Genomic DNA, 22,458 nt, shown 5'->3' with positions numbered 1-22,458 from the left:
ATGAGATTCTGGCAGATAGGGGATTTCTAATCCAAGATGAACTTGCAGTTTATGGTGCCACCCTTCGTATACCTCATTTCACAAAAGGAAAAAAGCAACTCTCTGCACAGAAGGTGGACTCATCGAGACAACTGTCTCGTGTAAGGATAGCTGTGGAACGAGTAATTGGACGATGGAAGAACTTTAAGATTTTGCAAACAGTAATTCCAGTGTCACAGGTTAACATTCTCGATGATGTTGTGATAGTGTGTGGCGCTCTCACAAACCTCTGCAAAAGCGTTGTTCCCAAAAATATCTAAAAAATTAGTAAATTCTATCATTCCTATGTTGCCATTTCACAAACAGCACTGCACTGTAAATTGTCAGAACATGTAACATTGTTTTTGTTTTCCTCTCAAAATAATTTAGAACTGCAACTATAAATCGAGAGCTTAAATATACATTTTGACAACACCTTAATCTGAGTCATTTATAAGAAAAATTGTGCAAATTCTCTTTTAGCCTCTTAAATGTGCATATTTCTCTGGTTTATTCCGTCCTCTGACAGTAAACTGAATCTTTGTGTTGTGCACAAAACAAGACATTTCAGGATGTGATCTTGACCTTTGAAAAACACTGATCAACATTTAATCCTCTTTTTCAGACATTTTAGAGACTAAACTAACAATCGATTAATCCAGAAACTAATCAACAAAAAAAAGATAATTAAATGCAGCCCTAAAATAATTCAAATGATGTAATGCACTTTTCTTAGCCATGAACATTTAATTTTATTCATGAATGAATTATGGCAATGGTTAGAGAACAAAATAAAGTTCCAACATTAGCTGCAAACTGATGTAAGGATGATTGCCCCCCACACACGTTGCCTAAATGCGCGCGCATCCACACCTACGTCATCACTGTATACAAACTGTAAAAGGGTCTATAAAGGTACACTGCAGATGTTAAAACTATACGCCTGTAGACACACACTGAAATGCGAGGAACTATTTCAAGTAAAGCTCTATCAACAGCACATAGACCTAATCATGGTGACCAAAAACTTATTTGCCATCGTGGCAAAAAGCAAACAAAATATCACACACAATGTACCCTTTTCCCCAAAGGCATATATTTATTTGAAATAATTTCAGAATGATAAAAACATGGTTGATTAACATGAAATGACCACAGGTGATACAGTGGACGAGGTGAGCACATGAAGAGACAAACGTGATTGGTCAACCCTGCAATTCTCCACAGGCCTTAGAGGTCAGTATGCCTCAAGATCTATCAGCCAGTTTTACCATTTTATTATGGGAGAGTATGACCTCCAAACATCGGCTAGTTATCCACAAAAGCAGCCGGCAAACAAACCAGCAGCTGTGGCAAATACAACTTGCTCGCATGTGGCCTGTAGCAAATTTCCCACTCATCGATTCACCAAAGCCAACCCCATATGTCCGAGCATTCAAACAAGTGCTGCAAAGCTACCTGTCAATCTGGCAATGGGGTCAAAGCCCACCGACGGCACCGTTGTTATAATTCTTAATTGTCTTTCCTATATTACAAGCTTTTTACAACCTAAAAAATAGATCAATAACTATGATTACCATATTCCTCATACTTAATGTAAATATACAATATTTATTGCATTTTCAAACAGAAACGTTTTTTCCTCATTTTCGTTGCTATCTTTTTCATTTCCCCTCTGCACAAAGGCGCTGGTACCGATAGGTGTGTCGAAAGCATTGTGTAAGGCAAGGACCAGCAGCAAGCACTACATGTTGGGTTGGGGGAAACCTAGATTTAATTTTCAAGGGAAAAAACCCTCCCCAATCAATTTTGTTCACTTCTTGCGTGTTCTCTTGATATGCGCATCACTGTGACGTGATGATTGAGTAGAGCATAGTGATACATAAAAAAACCCAAGAAAATAAGTAATTTAAAAACCCATTATAACCTCAATCTTCTCATATATATTTATATATAAATCTGGCACTTAGTGTTTTTTTTTGTTTTTGTTTTTTTGGTCAATTGCTACCAATGAGAATCAATACAAACAGTTCCTTGCATTGCAATGCATTGGAAAACAAACATATCTTTTCTCTGGCCATACAGTCCTTCCCAGAGGGCCACCAGCAGCAAAGTAAATCAATCTAGGTGAGAAAATAGTATTAAGCTCTCAAATCAACTTCCCCGGAAGGAGGATTTTGCAAACATCCCTCATAAAGTTGTAAAATACACTGGTACACTTGCAGCCCTGAAAACTAATCAAGGTCTATTAATGGTAATAATATGCCTTGGTCTCCATCTTGTGGATAGTATCGAAGCCAGAACCTGTTCAAGTGAATGGAAGAGACTTTTTGACCTTTAAGCTCCTGCTCTCCAGTATCAAAAGACATCAAGAAACCCAGAAGCTCTGCCCTGACATTTTCTATTTTGTTAATCTGGCAGATGTTGATCCAACAGTGATTCTGGTTCAAAAGTATTCACTTCCATGCCTTACAGACGACCATCCAGCATCCACAGGTGCTATCATACACAGTGTCCTAGTTCTAGCCATTAAGCTGCCGTTCAACAACGCCTGAAAAGAAGAATTATAAAGATCCCCTAATAAAGAAAAGGAAAATTCGGAAAACAACCCCTCAACCAGGCATGGCTTTGCATGTGGCTTAGCAAAAATTCCAGTAAAGTATTTTGCCTGTGATCGGAAGATTTTAAAAATGTTACATCTGGAAACTGTCCTCATTCTGCGCTCTTTAGTGGACTCAACCCACTTTTGGCACACTGGGAGAAGGAGAGAATTTAATTAAGCGCACCCTCTCACCTGGCACTGCTGCAATGGCAATGTAAGACAAAAAAAAATAATTACAGACAAAAACTGGGAAAAAAAAGGACTTGTCTTACATTCATGGCAATGTGAGTGATGCAGTAAGACTTGACTATAATTTATCTATAGGTCAAACACATACCAGAAGATTGTTTCTATTGCTAATGTTGAAATTTGCTGTCCAGAATGAAGTGTAAAAAAAGAAAGAAAAAAAACAACATCCAGAATTGTGGAAATCATTTACATGGCTGTCGTTAGAATGTGTCAAAAATAATGGAATGCACAGATTTGGAATTAAAAAAAAAAAGTTGGTCTAGCTATTGGGAATACAGCAGCCACTGCCAACCTTTGACCCTTTCTCCTCTTCTGGAAGTAAAGAGTGATTCGTGGTCACAGCACAGTCAGAAAAGGCCAGGGAACCAGTCACCCTGTTCAAAGTGGTTTTGTTCTATCATGCTAAGACAAAAGGTGAGGACAGTGACCACTGTGAAAATGTAGTGTCAACATTTGTCTCATTGTGTGTGTGTGGGGGGGTCTCTGAAGATTTCACCATTGTGGCCCCACTGAAGTTTTAGTGAGTGTGTGTGTCTGTTTCTTGAAGCTGGTGTTTGTGAACATCCATTTGTTAGACTCATCTGGTCCTCTCCATCCTGAGCTAGTATATTCACCTCCCAACTGGTGGGGCTGGCGGTGCACCTCTCATTATAGCTAGAGGGAAAAAGAAGAAAGGAGGTTTACTAGAGGTTAGTTCTTTCCTTCCTTTACACGCATGCTCACTCACACAAACACACACATCAAATTTTAACTCAATGGCATCACAAATTCCACACAGCCCTTGTGACAGGGGCACAGGAGAGGTGCAGTCAATAAATAACATGTTGTATGTAATTCAAGGTATCTGAATGGTGGTTTCACATCAACCCCTTGTCTAGACCAAATGAAATATTTAAGTGTGCAGTCTTTCCAAACTGGTTGAGATAGGTTATTTAGTTTACGTTTAAATCTACGTTGCTGTCCACACCAGTTCCATACAGACAAGCAACTCTGATCAGTCCCATATTCTCTACTCTGACCTGCTTCTCTATCTTAGGCTTCCAATATTTTTTTTTGTACATGTCTTTTAAACCACGATAGATTACTGTTAAAAATATATCTAGCACACTATACGAAGTGTTTAAATCTAGATATTTCATTGATACTTTAAATGTATGAGTTGTGAAGAGGTGTGCAGAGTAATTCTGATGCCCTGCAGCTGGCAATACCATGTAGTCTGGTTCAAGTGTGAACTGGGTATTTGATGACTACAATATTGAGAATTCCCATCAATATCTTCAAAGATAAATGTACAAAATTGGAACTGTGAGCATAACTGACTTCATGATTTGGAATGTGTAGTTAACGAACAAATGTGAACACAAAAAACAAGTACTGAAAAAAATGGATTTGAAAAAATTTGAACATGTGAACATGTTTTTCCTCCCTTCTCCATCATTTGCTCTCTTTCTCCCTTTCCCTCCTCCGTCTCATACTATCTCAATCTATCACATCAATCGCTGCTAAAATGTTATGCCCTTCATACTAAAGAGCTTTTTGTTCATCTCTGAGGGCGGGTGCCTGCTGACATTCCATGGGATGCAGCACAGGGGCCGTTGTTAAATAAATGTATGCTTATTTCTACAGAAGCACACACACACAAAAAAAAATTATTTTTTTTGTGGGCATTTTACAACATTGTTAAAACCTCCACTGTATTTTCAGAACATGCAGTTTGATAAAGAGGAACAGAAAACATACTCTAACAACAGTATTAGAGACCCCCCCCCCCAACTACTCCTCCACAGATTAGCAACATCTTGCTTTTCATTGTAATTTATGACTTGGCCTACAAGTTTCAGTACTGAACAAGTAAGATCAACCTGTCTGACAACAGCTGTGTGCTCTTAGCCTGCAGATCTAAAAACTGAAACATTATTCGGTGTTCCTGCTACCTCAGAGATGCCAAGATTAGGAAAGGTATTATGTGTTTGTTGAGAAGCAAGAACAAATTTCAATTGATATCTTAAGACTAGCAGTTCATATGCTGCTTAAAAGGTCAAATTTGCTGCTAATAATCTACATGTCCAGTGGGCAGGGGTCTTTCTAGTCTTTTAAAACTTTAACCGCTTCGATGCAATTCATTTTGACAGAGAAATGGACTTTCTCCTGCCAAGAGAGCTGTTTCACATTACCTATATACTAGTATGCGCTGTGCGAGTTTATCAACGGCGGAGATTAGAAAACTCTTCCTCCATCCACTGATGTCAATGGATGGTGAAAGTAAGCCAGTTTGATGTAGCGCGCTATGGCGACACCGACAACATTGGCAAGTATTTTGTACATTATAGATATGCCACCGCTACAATTAATGCACGGGAATAAGGTTGAGAATTGGCAAAATTTCCCTTGAAGCAAAATTGAAAATGGGTAATGACTGACTCATCTTATATCCCACTTTATTTCTTATAGTCTTGTTAACTGAGAATTAAATGATAGATTTTCACAATGTAGACTATTGCTGGCTAAACTAGGCTATCATTATTACAGCAGCCTGCCGTGTGGATTGAGACCGTACTCTTATTGTTTTTGCTGGGGTAGGTCTTGCTGAAATTCCTGTACTCCTCTGGAGGTGGAAGATCTTCAACCGGGTGGAAGTTGAACTTTGATTCAAAATCATCTGTTGGATGCAAAGTCAGGAGTTAACAACAACAGAAACAGCAATAATAATAATAATAATAATAATATTAAAACTATTCAAACTAGATTAAATATTCTAACCTACAACCCAAATTGCAAGATTGACAGAATCAGACCAATATAGATAGAAAGACAGATTTGTAGATTTACAGACAAAGACAAGGGTTTGACTGAAAGAAAAAAAAACCTAAAATTATCACTCATGTGCTCCTACATTTTGTTATTTGAGTTAGTGTAATAAACAGACCAGTGCATTGTATGTTAGGCGATGAGTCATCTAGGAACTCTGCCTGGGTTTCTACAGTACAAGAGGAACTGGGAGTCCTCATTTTAATATTGACGGGAGGAATATTTGACTAGCAATCACCGCAGCCATCAGATCTACATGAAAAATAACAGGAGCACATTGACAAACGATTAACTAGGAATTCTTGGCTCTGGTAAGGAGGAAGTCTAGATAATTCCAGTATGAGGATGAGGAGACATGTCGGTTTGCCTGGTAAACATGTTCATACAGCTTACTAATGACATTTACCCCACCCAGGGTTTGTATTGAGCCTCTACACTGGTGTTGCTGCTACCTTTTCTTGCACCATCTTTCACCACTAGAGGGGGATGGTAGTTTGCCTTGACAACTGTAAAGCCTAAGCCGTCATATCTCATTATTACGGTCAAAGTTTGGAAACGCCTCTCTTCATGAGAGACTTATTGGCCCAAGGTTGTTTTAATTTGTTACCAGCAAGAAACATCATGTGGCTGGAGAGCAACACCAGTTCCTTAACAACGTTGTTGATGTGTGATCAGCGCTTCAGGCTGCAGTATTGACGGTGCCAAGTTCAGACCACTGGTATTGATCTATTACCATACACCCCTGGGAAAATGGCTCACGTGACAGGTCTGTCAGTCACCAGCTATTTGATGGCTGCTTATTTTGTGTACTTCACCAGCCATTATCACGAAGCCACACCGTGTTCTTTAAGTCACCCTTTGTTGGTCAAACAGCAAAGTAGAAAATTCAATTTGCAGTTAGAGATTTCAATAACATTCAAGACACACTTTTAACAAAAACTCCATAGTTCCCGATTCCATCTGGTGCAGCTGTCTCTTATGAGAACCTCATCTGTATCACTTAGAACCCGTTTAAATTTGAATTTGTTGTGGATGTTCAAATTGCAACCGGACCGCACCAAATTCCACAGAAATCCATGTGTAAATACACCCAAGACTAAGTGAGGATGGTGTACAATCTGATTGCTTAAACCGCTTAGGGTGGTGATTACAGAAGAATTAAGGCTCCTTGTTCACCGAACATAAATCAAACCATTTCTCCAAGACACACAGGTAATTTCTCTACTTCTAAAACATGTCCCCAACATCATCAGCAGAAGACTGGTAAAAAGAAGACCACATTCAGAAAAGGGAATTTCATATTGTGTAGGGAAGCACTGAGGGAGTGTGACTGGATTTTGGTCTGGCTTCCAGAGCTGTGTATTTGATAACAGCAATATGGACGAACCACATCCAGATACAATCTGGTTTCAAGGATATTATGTATAAATGGAAATAATGTCTAAATTATCAGAGAGTCTGTCAGCAGGATCATTAACAAGTTAACGTGTCCTAACTTACCTGTGATGGACTTGGAGGACAGGGCTGACGAGTGACCATTCCGGATGGGTGGAGGCGGTGGAGGGGGTCCGGCTGGGGTACGGGAGGAGGATGATGACAAGGAAGAAGATGATGACAGTGGAGGAGGGAGTTTGCCCCCCCGGCTGTGGGTCTCAAGGTGGTTCACGGAGCTGTGGACACGGTAAGGGGGTGGTGGCGGGGGAGCCTCCCGACCGCCGTTACGAGATCCGGTTGGGGGTACCTGGGGAGCTGGATGGATTGACAAACACACATCAATTATTATGTGCTGAATGATTTGGAAAATATCATCATGATAATCAAAGGGAATTTTACCTTACATTTATCTGTTTACATATGCAAAAATGCCATGTTTAAGAATCCAACTGAGCTTCATCACACTGAACTGTTTGGTAATCCCAAGTATAAATACAAAGCAATATAGTTTTCAAATAATACTCCCTCAAATACTTCAGACCTCATTTTGTGAGAATTTCCAGGCAACAGATTCTTATTTTCATTAATCCAAACAAAACGGTTGAACTAGGAAACGTTCATAAATGTTTTAGTCTTACTCCGAGTAAGGAGTAGGATTCTCTCTTATCCAAAGGAATTGAATCGAGTGCAACTGGACTTGGTATATCTCATCATGATGAAGCCTCTTGGATGAGAGGCGAAACGTCTTCACAGATATATACCAAGTCCAGTTGCACTCAATTCAATTCCTTTGGATAACCATGACCTGGATGAATGAGAACATTCACAGACATCCTCTCTTATCTTTTCTTTCATAGCAAATTCCATGACCATTAATTGGAGTTACAATGGGACCACAATACAGCCAAAAAGGAGTTTCAGGCCACTGAGACCCAGTATGCATGTATCATGTATGGATCCTGGCTACTTAGACACAATTTCAAGTATCCTATAGTCAGCATCAAATACCACTTGAGCAGCCAACTGATGCTGTGGTACAGTTTTTGGTTTACATACATCCTCATTCTGCATGGGTGTAGTGATGCGGATGTACCCATCAATGACATCTGCAACACCTAGCACCCAGAAAACCGGCAATCTGCATGAACCCGACTGTATTGGCATTTAAGTCATACTGTGTTGTTTGGAATTCGATAAATTGGCAGAAAACTCAAGGTCAGAGCTCGGTGAATGGAGCAGATCATGGATGGTAGCGATTGTCCTAACTCATCAAAGCCACGGTGCCATGTTGTTGCATCTTCCCAGTTGATAGAAACCGCAGAATTATGATAACGTTCATCTTGGCACTAACTGATGAATTTCACTCTGTCCAGGAACCAATATATTCACAGACAAAGTCGGTTACAAACATTAATCCTTCCTATTAAGCCAATCACGCTGTTGTAGCTCTCTAGCATGGTACAAATGCAACTAATCTTTCCCCTCATGAAGTGTGAGCACACGCTGGCCACGATGATCTGGCGGTTTTTTCCACTCCTAACTCGTTTAAGACATCCTCGGAATGTGTCCGAAATATTTTCCGACTTTGTATTACTCTTAAATGTTGGATGTTTATTGAATAGTTCTGACTCCTTGAGGTAAAAATTGGGACCAAATATTCACACACACATTTTTGCCACCTAGGTCAAAGTAGTTTAGACGGAGGCTACACCCAATCTCCTGTGACAGATCATTGTAATCAACTTGCTGGAATGGTCTGGCCTGTGGGCTACTTGTCATAGCATTAAAATATTACTACATTTTCATTATCAATCAGTAAAACTTTGGTCATAAGGCAAACTGCCTTGAAAAAAATGCTATGGAGTTTACACAAAAAGAGAAAATGCATAAAACTATACATAGAATAATAAAGATGTGTCAACTAATCATCTCATCTCATCTCATCTCATCTTTCGCCGCTTTTCTGGGGTCGGGTCGTGGTGGCAGCAAGCTAAGTAGGGCACTCCAGGCGTCTCTCTCCCCAGCAACGCCCTCCAGCTCCTCCTGGGGGATCCCAAGGCATTCCCAGGCCAGACTGGACATGTAGTCCCTCCAGCGAGTTCTGGGTCTACCCCGGGGTCTCCACCCAGTTGGCCGTGCCTGGTAAACCTCCAAAGGAAGGCGCCCAGGAGGCATCCTAATCAGATGCCCGAACCATCTCAACTGGCTCCTTTCGATGCGAAGGAGCAGCGGCTCTACTCCAAGCTCCTTCCGGATGTCCGAGCTCCTCACCCTATCTCTAAGGCCGAGCCCAGACACCCTACGGAGGAAACTCATTTCAGTCACTTGTGTCCGCAATCTCACCCTTTCGGTCACTACCCAAAGCTCATGACCATAGGTGAGGGTTGGATGGAACGAAGATTGACTGGTAAACTGAGAGCTTTGCCTTCCGGCTCAGCTCCTTCTTCGCCTTAAATATTAGTAAAAAAAATTATATAAAAAGATAGAAATGCAAAATTAGTCTGTCAATACAAAGCCTAGTAAGGGTTTGTATTTACACACAAAGGTCAAGTGTGTATGCATGTTTGTATGCAAGTGTGCTGATGGAAAGTGTTGGGACAGGATAAGGACCAGGGTTAGGGTAAGGAGGAGGGGTTGAGGTTAACCAAAACAAAAATTCCAGCATGCTGTATGATAAATCAAGGAGGGGCAAGAATTATTACCAGTCACATGTCAAACGCGTGGTAAGTTTTTTGTTCACCAGCCACGGAACACTACCATCCATCAATCTGAGCACTGAATTCTACTTTGTTACTTAAACGTCCGAGTTTCTACTACTATTGCAAGCTTACAAACACTTTTGGTGCTCATCCTTATAAACAAATGCTATATGACACTGAAAAAAAGTTGCGGACAACATTTAGAATATCCAAAATTAAAAGAAGTTAGACTGGACACTGAGTAGCTGAGCACAAGACAGAAAGCAGCAGAAATCCTAAGAGCTGATGTCAAATTTTGGGGGGGGGAAGACAGATGAAAAGAGGAATGCTGGAATATTCCACAGGGCTTGCGGAATGCAGAGAAACCAGCAGGCCTCTCGCTAAAGCGTTCCATCATCCAATCACAACACAGAACTCTTGCAAACAAGCGCCTTCCTGTTTCGTGCACTCACTCTCTGAATTCGAATGAAGAAGCTCATTGCCAATACCGTATGTCCATTTGGGGAAAATTTCGGCTCACGTTTATCATCAAACGTCTGTAGAATGTGTGCCGAAAGGACTCAATCTGGAAAACTATTGTAATTTTGTGAACCAAGGAAAAACTGCCTTTTAGAAAAAAGTACCATGATTTTAGTTTTATTGACATCAATCATTTCTGTCAGTGGTTGTGACACTTCTTTTGGGTAATGGATAGCTGCCTGACTGTTGCCTAATCTGAGGCAACACCTATGGTTTGTGCAACATTTTCATGACTGAGCAGTTGAGATTGTGCATCTGATTCGGCCAAAGCATTCCATCAAAGAACGACTGAAGACATTCACCGATCAGTTGGATCAGACGAAGCTGCCACATGTGCCTGGGCAGGACCAAGACCTGGATGACTTAAGGAGGTGGTAGAGACGTGGGCGATGTAAAGTGAACAGTTTCCAAAGATGGAACAATTCCAAGTCTCCGCCTCTCTCTACATTAAGAATAGACCTTGGTATTATCTATGTTTTCCTACTCAGCCTGCTAGCATGGTAAATGTTGGAACATGTTTTGCTGCATTATAGTTGAAACTGCAACAAACTGCAGATATACAGAGAGAACACGTGTTAAAACTTGCATTTCACTCCCTGAACATTCCTCTTGCTCAGAATGAAGAAGAGTATTTCCTGTGCGAAAGGGACAAAGAGAAAGGATCTCTTGATTAGGCTTATGGCCACAGCACAGATACCGAATCCTTCTCCCCTTCTGCACAACGTTCCCAAACAGGAGTGATGTGATGTCACGTTCATAACATACCATAGAAACACGTGCTTTGAACAGTTGTCCACACTCAGGTCCTCTTTGAATGGCAAAACGACCGCTCCTGGATATTTTACTACCTAGATGACTGAAATGAGTCAGGTGAAATAGTGCAATCTGCCATTATCCCTCTGTCCAGCTATGGTTGTGTACTGACTAGTAGTTTTAAAAAACAAAGTGAATATCATCAAAATATGCTCTGAGTTTCATAATATCATCAGGGACCTGAAAGAAATTCAATACCTTCCACAAAATGTTATGTGGCAAAGAGACAAAGGCATTTGCGACATCCAAAAATACTATACTGAGCTCTCTCCTTTCCTTCTTGGCTGCCCGAATTTGGTGCCAAATCATGCCTGTGAGCATTGATTCCATCATTTATCCAAACCACTTAACCTGCTCTCTGGCTGGTTTGATATTATACTTTACATTACCATACAGTTTAATGTGATGAGCCTCAGTTGGATTCTTAAACATGGCATTTTTCCAGACGTGAGCAGATATCCTGATATATATATATGTGTGTGTGTGTATGTATGTATGTATGTATGTATGTATGTGTGTGTGTGTGTGTGTGTGTGTGTGTGTGTGTGTATATATATATAAATGCAAAACCCACTATGATTAGAGATAATATTTTCCGTATCGCTCAGCACTACTCTATCCTCTATTGTCTTTTTTGCCCCAACATTTAATTATGCAAAGTCTGATGGATTATGACATACAACACTTGCTATTTAAAAAAAAAAAAATTGACTTGACTGTTGACTGGTTTGTGACAAAGATCCAGAAACGAGCCAGCCAATATGGTATAGTGTCAACCACCTAGCCATAAAGATGTTCCAGCTCCTGTTTGATTTAGTGTACCTGCTCTGCGCCCTGGGGGCTCTCTGGCCGGAGGTGGGGGTCTGTTCCCTTGTTGCGACGATGGAGATGGCGATGGGGGCGGGGGCGGAGCATGGCTGCGTCCATGGCTATTGCTGTTGCCAGAGGACATCTTCTTATGGAGGGAGTTATGCCTCTGGGGAAGCTCGGGAGCCCCGTCCATATGGGAGGACGGCCCATTGGAGACTCCGCCTGACGGGTGCCTGTAAGGAGGGGGAGGAGGCGGGGCTGAAGAGCCTCCCGTGGGGGGTCTGCTTGACGTGGGAGCTGGCTTCATGGAGGCGTGGGGGACAGAGCTGGGAGGGGCAGGGCCTCTGTTAGGTGTAGGAGGGAGGGGCTTTTCTCGGCTGTGATGGGAGGAGGAAGAAGAGGATGACGAGGGTGGATTTGGGGCTTTCTGGTTGGGTGTGGGCGGGGCGCTGCCACGGCCACCCCTGTTAAATGGCGGTGGAGGGGGAGGGGCAGATGTGCTGTGCTTCATCCCACTGCTTGCGGAGGGATGGGAGGAGCTTGTGTTATGAGGGCGGGAGATGTCTGGGAGCGAGGGCCGATGGGAGCGCTGGGGCTCCGGAGGCGAGGGTGAGGCAGAGCGGCCTGTTGGGGGGCGTGGAGCAGCGGGTCGGGAACCTGGCGGCCGTAGGACAGACCTTCCCACGGAGCTGTCTGGAAGAGAAACATAGTCATGATCTTTAGGACTGTGCCATGTTGTCATGATAATTTAACACACACCCAAATGCTGAAAAGGAGCTGTGTACGAACAGAATAGGAAATAGGAAAGTTTAAGTTCAAGGATCCTCACAGTCAAATCAGACTGAACATACAAGGAATTTCTCTTGGAAAACCTCTCAACATAGTCCCACAAGCACATGAAGACGTTTTCATGTACAAAAAAAAACTATGTCTAACACCATTTATTGAAGATCTTCAATGAATAAATGAATGAACTAACTAATATGCAAAAAAAAAGAAGGATTTTGTTGCTTATTTTGTTAAATGTAGTCTGATTTATTACAATGTGGTAACAGATCAGACAGCAAAATTACAGCTCTCACATTCCCCCTAAAGTCCACTTACTCAAAGATAGCTGCCTTTTTGAAAAGAGCTTGCACTATGATATCCAAGATATGTACTGACTTACACTTTCGACTTCTGAGTAAAGATATGTCCCATCAAAAATGTGGGTTTATCACACCTAAACGAGGATATGAATAATTTTTTGGCTTTCCAAAAGCATAATGTGTCTCGTGCATATCAGCAGGATCTGCTGAGTAGTCATGATTCAGAGTAAATAACTTAGTCCCACCCGTCACTCACCACATTTCTAGATTCAAAAACACAAAAGCTGAGCAAGCAGAGTTGCTTCTGTTGGTTGATGCTCCGTTCTCCCAAAAGACTTAGCTCAAACTCCCAGAACTCAAATACTCCTTGTTGAAGCAAAAACGCATGTTCTGAACATAAATCACTGTGTTTCAAGCAAATTAATATTTCCAATACAAAAAAAAAAATACCTCCGACCGGGCGTAACTTTGGCACACCTCCTTGGAAAAGACCTCCCATCGGCATTGGTCCTCCTCCTCCAAAGCCGCCGCCACCTCCTCCTCCACCTCCGTTTCCACTGCCTCCACCACTGCCCGTTTCTGAAGAAGAGAGGAGACCAACAGCAGAAAGGTGGTTACTCCTGAATGCATATGGGGAAAACGGCTTGGATGCATTTCTATATTCCTCATTTGCTGCCTTTGCGATTTAGAATTAAAAAATTTTAATACACATCTTATAACTACTACTACTACTACTACTTTCGGCTGCTCCCATTAGGGGTCGCCACAGCGGATCATCTGTTTCCATCTCTTCCTGTCCTCTGCATCTTCCTCTGTCACACCAGCCACCTGCATGTCTATTGGTGTGATTGACGACACTACGACGACCAGGTAGATGATATCGTATTTATTGCCATCAGAAGCCTGTATGAAAACAGTACACAGCAGTGAATATACAGGTCTCCTTCTGCATACAGTGCCCACAGCCGTCTCTTTCAAAGTCCAGAGCGAAAGGGAACGCAACAGGCGTGAACAAGGAGCCTGTTCCACAACAGAAGAGTCCACTATATTATAGCTTCTTCATAACGCCAAATATCAGCTTTGAAATGTTATGACCAGATTCTATCAACTTTATAATGACTTCCGAAATGTACTCTGACCATTAGATACTATGTACTAGTGCATTGTAAGAAGTTAATTCAAAGCAAGAGAAGATTTAAAGTTACATTCAAGGCAAGAGAAGTTAAGTCTCTTGCTTTGAATGTAGCGACCAATGTAGCGAGTTCGGAGGGGGGGCAGCCCGGGAACCGCCCACCCGGGACGCGAACCCGAGTCTCCCAACGGACGACTACGTTAACCAGTCGACTAAAGGGTTCAACCAGTTACCAGTTGGCCAACGGGCTAGCGAGTCGAGTCATTTGTGATCGTTACACTACCCCCCTCCTTCGGGAAGTGTGTCCCCTCGCTTCAGCATACCAGCTCCCTCACACCTTCCGATGGCCTCATGGTCTCACCATCCCACTTCTGACACCAATAAGGTTATAAGGTTAACTATAAATTTAAGTTTTATGGGATCTTAAATTTATAGTTAACCTTATAAATTTAAGATCCTGAGGATTTTGTGTTAAAGGCCCCATAAAACGGCATTTAGAGCACTGTAAACTTCCACGACACGGAGTATCTGAATAAAACGAAACAGTCAGGTGCGGTTTTGGGTAGGGAGGGAGTTTGATTCGACTGACAGCCAATAATGGCCGAACATTTTAAGAAGAATGTGGACATCTGGGCGTCCGGGTAACGTAGCAGTCTATTCCGTTGCCTACCAACACAGGGATCACCAGTTTGAATCCCCACGTTACCTCCGGCTTGGTCGGGCGTCCCTACAGACACAATTGGCCGTGTCTGTGGGTGGGAAGCCAGATGTGGGTGTGTGTCCTGGTCGCTGCACAAGCGCCTCCTCTGGTCGATCGGGGTGCCTGTTCAGGGGGGAGGGGGAACTGGAGGGAATAGCGTGATCCTCCCACACGCTACAGCCCCCTGGTGAAACTCCTCACTGTCAGGTGAAAAGAAGCGGCTGGCGACTCCATGTGTATCGGAGGAGGAATGCGGTAGCCTGTGGCCCTTCGCGGATCAGCAGAGGGGGTGCAGCAGCGACCAGGATGACTCGGAAGAGTGGGGTAAGTGGCCGGATACAATTGGGGACAAAAAAAAAAGGGGAAAAAAAAAGAAGAATGTAGACATCGATACAATGTTGGCTAGTTTCACTTTGGTGGCAAAAGATCACTCTCCTTTCCATCTCGCTCCCATTCACTGGACATCTTTGTTAGTGTATGCCTGCAAGTGCAGGAGGAAATTACTAAAAAAAAAAAAATACCGTATGTCAGGAGGAGGAAAAAAAAAGTTTGTAACCAAAAACCAAATGATTTTTTGGAATTTCTAAGGCATAGGGTTAAATAGATAGAGCTACCATTTTTCATTTCATTGGACCTTTAATAGTCTGAGATCGATAGTGATACTTGGTAAGGTAAGGATGAGTGTTTGAGCACTCCAAATCCCTGAGATCCGTTTGAAATAAAACAGTCATCAATGCTGTTGTACAATTTTTTTTTCTTACCACAGCCAAACAAAAACATGGATTAACCTTAGTTTTACTTACTGCAGTTTTACTATCTGTTGGTGAAGTTCTTCTGCCGGCTTGTTTGTCATATCTGCTTGTCAGACACAACAACTTTCTACCTTCTTCAGATTCACTAACCCTTCATGATAGCCGAGTGGAATAAATGCAATCTGTGTGTTATTTCACGAGTTTGTGTAGTCCTGAGCTACAAAGTTATTAATTACAGGAAGTACTCAGATTACAAACGAGTTCCGTTTTGGAGTCTTGTTTGTGAATCAAATTTGTATGTACTAAGTCCAAACAGTTATGTACAGTTCATATCTAGCATCAATTAGTCAAATATTTGTCTTAATATATATATATAGTAAATATTTTACTAAAAACATAAATAATGCAGTAATAATAATAAATGTAACTACAGCACAGTATTTATAATTGAGAGAGAGAATGTGTGTATAGGTATAAAACACTTTAAAGTAATACCCCCGCCCCCTTCTCCCCAATTGTATCCAGCCAATTACCCCGCTTTTCCGAGCCGTCCCGGATACTGCTCCACCCCCCTCTACCAATTCAGGGGAGGGCTGCAGACTACCACATGACTCCTCCGATACATGTGGAATCATCAGCTGCTTCTTTTCACCTGACAGTGAGGAGTTTCGCCAGGGGGATGAAGCATGTGGGAGGATCATGCTATCCCCCCCCCAAACAGGCGCCCCGACCGACCAGAGGAGGCGCTACTGCAGCGACCAGGACACATACCCACATCCGGCTTCCCACCCGCAGACACGGCCAATTGTGTCTGTAGCCGGAGGTAACACAGGGATTCGAGCTTACGATCTCCGTGTTGGTAGGCAACGGAATAGACTGCTACACTACCTGGACACCCCTTAAAGAAACATTTCTTACATTTCAAACTCCCCACCTGCCACTGTCCTGGAGTGGGTCGTGACCGGCAGAGGCCAGCCGTTTCATGCCAGAAACGTGAGCCCGCTTGGGGCTCGCCTCCCCGCCTCACCGCGTAAGTGGAAAAAAAAAGAAAAGAAAAAAGATAAAGAGCATTTCACCTCTCTCTGAACGCTTTATTATTTCCAATTTTGTTTCAGTCATGACCGTTTTCTTTTTCTTCGGTGCATCATCATCACTTGCATCAGATTTACGCACACAACAATGTTTACGCGATCCGACTTAAAATGGCAACAACGGCACGGCGTTGTTCTCCCTCGGGCCAACAAACCGCCTAAAACACGCCATGCTTGAGTGTCGCACAAGGTAGTCCATCCAATTCAATTCCATTTTTTTTCAATTCCATTTTTTTTCAATTCTTCAAATGATCCATTGTGTTAACTTGATTTTTTTTTAAATAACAGGCTTTACGGAGGTTGGTTTGCAAGTACGGTAACTTAAGTGATATTTATTCAAATGAGAAGTTTTGAGATTGTTACTTTAAAACAAGGAGAAACGAAAAAGTCATGAGGACTGAAGTGAGCCAAAAGCATATGAAAGTGTGTATGTGTTTGTTTGAAACTGTACGCGTGTGCGTAGCTTTACCATGCTACACACATCTGTTCAAACCAGCTAATGTTCACATGAAACCTTAAACATCTGCATGTGAACAGCTAATAAAGGTACCTACATCCAGGGTTTCCCACAAGGCTATGTATGGAGCAGCCAGCCAGTGGGGGAAAAGTAGCCAGCTAAGGAGGGTCCGGGGGTAAAAAATAAAAAACCGTTCTAGGACATTTTAAACTGTAAAATTACAGTGTGAGGCTGAGCCTACATCTTCCTCATATGACACAGGCCTGTTACTATGACAACACTGCCTGTTTTAGTGGGTTTGCAAATTGTCTTCGATATGGCTCTGCTGTAAAAAGTGCAATGTAAATAAAGATTCTTCCATTCATTAGGCCTATAAATGTCTGTGTGGCATATAGGGAAAATGCAGTGCTTACAGTGAACTTTTTATTACTCCCCCTCCCCCTCTTTTTCTCCCCAATCGTACCCGACCCGAGGCCGATCCGGGGAGGGCTGCAGACTACCACATGCCTCCTCCGATAGATGTGGAGTCACCCGCCGCTTCTTTTCACCTGACAGTGAGGAGCTTCACCAGGGGGACGTAGCACGTGGGAGGATCACGGTATTCCCCCCAGTTCCCCCTCCCTCCCGAACAGGCACCCCGACCGACCAGAGGAGGTGCTAGTGCAGCAACTAGGACAGATACCCACATCCAGCTTCCCACCCACAGACACGGCCAATTGTGTCTGAAGGGCGCCCGACCAAGCTGGAGGTATCATGGGGATTCGAGCCTGTGATCTCCATGTTGGAAGGCAATGGAATAGAATATTTTGAAATAATTCCAAATATTTTGCTGATATTTGTCTTACATCTTACACTGACTCTCTGTTCTCTACTCAGCAACACAACCTCACAGCAGAGCGTGCACGCACACACACACACACACACGGGGGCGGGACTGATACAGACAGGCACGTTTCTCTATCTAATGGTGGTAAATGTACATGCATCATAGGGAATTACAGCATGTTAATTAAAACTATTATATTGGAAATCAAAATTAATATATTAATGTAGGCGGCTGGACGTAAATATTTGGCCGGCAGCAAGTGCTTATGGAAGGCTCTGACCTACACCAATCTGCTCCTTGAGAAACAGACAAAGCATTCGACTTCGGTGCATATTTTACACAAATTTCTGTTCATAACCATGTTTGAATTCATGCCCTTACTCTCTTGCATCTCAACAGCCAACAAGTGTGTGTGCATGTCTACAGATTTGTTCTTGCATTGGGAGCAGCCGACAGTGCAAACTTAAGCCTCCACCTCCTCATCTCTGTTTATTGCTGTTATCAATTTTAAACGGTTGTATTAATAATACCTTGAGTGAGTCCTACTCCTCTGTGCCAACCTACAGCGTTTTCCCTTCAGCGTAACTTGTTTTTTTGAGTTGTAATAACATTCAATACGAGATTACTGTACAGTACAGTCCAGATATGCAGACTATGTGATCATTTTTGCTATTTACGCTTTGTGCAAAAAAAAAAAAAAAAACACCTTACAATTCTCATTTCCTTTCTTACTAAATTTGACATTTCTGTATCCATATGTAGATATTATATAGATACTCCATCATAGACAGAGCATCCACCCTGTGTGTGTTCAAGAGAGATTGTGAGCATTTGGTAGAGAGGAAGTCTGTGTGTGTGTGTGTGTGTGTGTGTGTGTGTGTGTGTGTGTGTGTGTGTGTGTGTTGCTCACTCTCTAAAACAGGGGCGCTCCTGTCGCTGACGGCGGCGACTTTCTTCAGCCTGGTGCCTTTGCAGATGTCTGAGAGGAGAGCATCTCTCCCTTTCGTCTCATCCCGATTAAGCTTGGGGGGGGTGGTGTTCGCCTGTAAGGGGAAGTCAACCAGTTTTATGCCTGGTTCATGAACATTTGAGAAACAGCAGAGTGTGGGATCCTAGTGAAAAAACTGCAGAAAAAACAGGTGGCTGTATGAGCAGCTTATTAGAGTCACTGTGGCAGCCTTTCAGCTCTGTCTGTGATGGCTTGAGCCATTTCTGCAGATTTCCTCACAGGTGCCTGTGTACCAAAATAGGGACAAGTTGGTAGATTTTGGAGGTAGCTGAATTTTCCTGCAGCGACACCGTCATGTTCTGGAGTTTAGATAGCAGTCATCACGGACAAGACAAGGTCATCATGGACACTAAACAAACAGAAACAGCCGCACTGGGTGGTTTACCATACAGTGTTTGTGTATTAGAGTATCAGTAGTGCTATTTACCTTCCACTGTCTACACATGAATTTTTCTGTTACAAAATAAAAGTCAAGTCAAGTTTATTTATACAGCACATTTAAAACAACCACAGTTGAACCAAAGTGCTGCACAAGCTTAAAATACAATATAAAATAAGTGACACATGAATATAAAAATATATGTAAAGAAGACATAATAGAATAAAGAATATAAAATGTAAACAATAAAACATAAGAGTAAAAGTATATTTCCACAATAAAATCATGGTGTCAAGCTCCAAGTGCATATTACTGCTCAAGAGCCAACATTATTTTCTCTCCAATTGTACTTGGCCAATTACCCCACTCTTCGGAACCATCCTGATGGCTGCTCCACCCCCTCTGCTGATCCGGGGAGGGCTGCAGACTACCACATGCCTCCTCCGATACATGTGGAATCACCAGCCAGTGAGGCGTTTCACCAGGGGGACGTAGTGCGTGGGAGGTCACACTATTCCCCCGAGTCCCTGCCCCCAAACAGGTGCCCCGACCGACTGGAGGAGGTGCTAGTGCAGCGACCAGAACACATACCCACATCTAGCTTCCCACCCGCAGACACGGCCAATTGTGTTTGTAGGGACGCCTGACCGAGCCGGAGGTAACATGGGGATTCGAGCCTATGATCTCCGTGTTGGTAGGCAACAGAATAGACTGCCACGCCATCCAGACGCCCAACTAGGTTTAAACTTGACCTGCTGATCACTTATCAACAGTGTGAAAGTGTCCAGACTCGTGATGTCGCTTGCAGTTATCCAGTGACAAAGTAACCGTGGGTCAGCTGCAGTCTCACATAAGTAGACATGTTTAAACTTCTGAGTCACTTTGAAACATGATGCACAATGTAGAAGGCCGATGACCAAAGGCGACAATACCTGTTACCAACATTATTAAGGGTGCAATGTGCAATAGTTCTGCTACTCTGATGCATTTGACTCGTACAAATCAGCGGGGGGTTTCGGAATAGTAGTGACTGAAACAAAGCTTGCAATTTAATGCCCCCTCTCACCCTCTTTTACATTTGTTGAACTATACAGGTCCCCATTACGGTACAAATTGTGCCCTAAATGGTAGCAAAACCAGCATGAAAACAAATGGCACCACCTAGGGCTGGGCGATACAGCTGAAAATGTATCCCAATAAAATATTTCATCCCAGTCAATAATGATAATTATTGATCAATTTTAATCAGCTATTTTTAATAAAGACTAGAAGAAAAAAGGTTGAATTTAACCACTATCTTGAAATTAATCACATTACTTTGAAATTAACTACTTTGTTATCAAGGCACACGGGTAATAATTTTACTCCAAAGGGCGGAAGCGGCTAAGGTGATAAAATGAGTTTGTTGTTTTCCCACTCCTGGTCGGGACGGTTTTCCTGCACAGTTTACACACAACAGTGGCCCAGACTTAAACACGAAACCGTCTAGATCCATGGCACGTCCTACTAAACATCCCTCTCAGGTCGTCCGTGAGTGACCAAAATTTGCGACACATAGCCGACGGCGGCAGTTGCGGGCACGCCATGGTTAAAAATCTTTTTTTAAAAATGGCGTACTGGCAAGCTGACCTGTGCTTTTTTAATCAACAATTTCCTCACCGTCTGCAGCCTTAATTTTCTCACGCCACGCCGTTTCTGTTGTTGCGTCACATGTCGATGGTGCAAGCGAACACACCTGTGAAATGACTGGCTGTTTGCTTGTCTCTTGTAGCACTCTCCATTATCAAGAGATATGATGGGCTGTTTATGAGCCAAGAAGGGAGCACGCGTATCTGTTATGCACTTTCTTGGCGGTTTGCATTTAATGCATTAAGTGAAACTATCGAACATACTATTGAACAATTTTCTTATTGCTACTGATGATGAAGTGTCCATCACCGGTACATATCACTACCGTTTTATCAGCCAGGCTTAGTGATGAGTCACTTCATGACAGGAGTTTTAACTTGTCAGTCCACATGAAATATGAACCAGTCTTCAGTTATTCGGGGTTTTTAACCCCTTTTTCTCCCAAAATGTATCCGGCCAATTACCCCACTCTTCTGAGCCGTGCCGGTCGCTGCTCCACCCTCTCTGCCAATCCAGGGAGGGCTGCAGACTACCACATGTTTCCTCCGATACATGTGGAGTCACCAGCCGCTTCTTTTCACCTGAGAGTAAGGAGTTTCGCCAGGGGGACGTAGTGCGTGGGAGGATCATGCTATTCCCCCCCCCCCCCAAACAGGCGCCCCGAACCGACCAGAGGAGGCGCTAGTGCAGACCAGGACACACCCACATCCGGCTTCCCACCCGTAGACACGGCCAATTATGTCTGTAGAGACGCCCGACCGAGCCGGAGGTAACACGGGGATTCAAATTGGTGATCCCCGTGTTGGTAGGCAACAGAATAGACTGCTATGGTACCCGGACGCCCACCAGTCTTCAGTTTTAAAAATGAGGCACTGCTGGGCTACCATACTGCACACAGTGACTGATTGTGAAACATGCATTTAAAGTAGGGATACACAATATCACATTTTCATTGCCTATATTGATTCAAGCATCAGCCGACACAGAGTACCATTCCAATCCATTACCTTTGCTGAACAGTGCAGACTTGGACCATTATTTTGGAGTCAATGGGCAAAATAACTGAGATTGAATCAGTTTTTTTGTCCCCACTGTTAAAGAAATACAGGCCATCATGTGCCAAAAATGCATAAATCGAGTCCTTTTGCTTATGACATGTTACCCAAGGCCTGATACCTGTTACCAGTATCAGTACATCTCTAATTGAAAGAGTAGATCTGCATTTGTGCACAGATTTTTCCTGTGTCGACATTATCAAAACCAAAACAACTTCTTGTATATATTTATCAGTTTCCCTTCAAATCAACTTAACCACTGCTGAATCAAAACCAAGCGACTGAAATTCATACTTAAGGCTTTTCTACACAAAATGACACATTAACATGTGATATTCTCTAACACTCAGAAATATGGAATTATGATATTTAGGTAAAACAGATCTCT

The 22,458-nt window shown here is 42.7% G+C and overlaps 1 protein-coding gene across 1 annotated transcript in view; it reads right to left on the bottom strand.

Moving 5' to 3' along the window:
- Positions 1 to 854: 854 nt before the first annotated feature.
- Positions 855 to 22,458, bottom strand: part of wipf2a (WAS/WASL interacting protein family, member 2a) — a 29,974-nt gene continuing 8,370 nt past the window's right edge. Inside the window, exons 3-8 of the mRNA XM_056280035.1 lie at positions 18,909 to 19,041; positions 13,491 to 13,619; positions 11,965 to 12,645; positions 7,178 to 7,426; positions 5,427 to 5,528; positions 855 to 3,523 (exon numbers count right to left, since the gene is read on the bottom strand). Coding sequence (XP_056136010.1) covers positions 3,480 to 3,523; positions 5,427 to 5,528; positions 7,178 to 7,426; positions 11,965 to 12,645; positions 13,491 to 13,619; positions 18,909 to 19,041 — 1,338 coding nt within the window. The 3' untranslated portion in view covers positions 855 to 3,479. The remainder of the gene's footprint in view (positions 3,524 to 5,426; positions 5,529 to 7,177; positions 7,427 to 11,964; positions 12,646 to 13,490; positions 13,620 to 18,908; positions 19,042 to 22,458) is intronic.

Source organism: Lampris incognitus, chromosome 5 (assembly GCF_029633865.1).
Source record: "Lampris incognitus isolate fLamInc1 chromosome 5, fLamInc1.hap2, whole genome shotgun sequence".
In the NCBI taxonomy this organism is placed as follows: Eukaryota; Metazoa; Chordata; class Actinopteri; order Lampriformes; family Lampridae; genus Lampris; species Lampris incognitus.
Note: the sequence above shows the minus strand (reverse complement) of the source record. Positions and strands in the feature narration are given on the sequence as shown.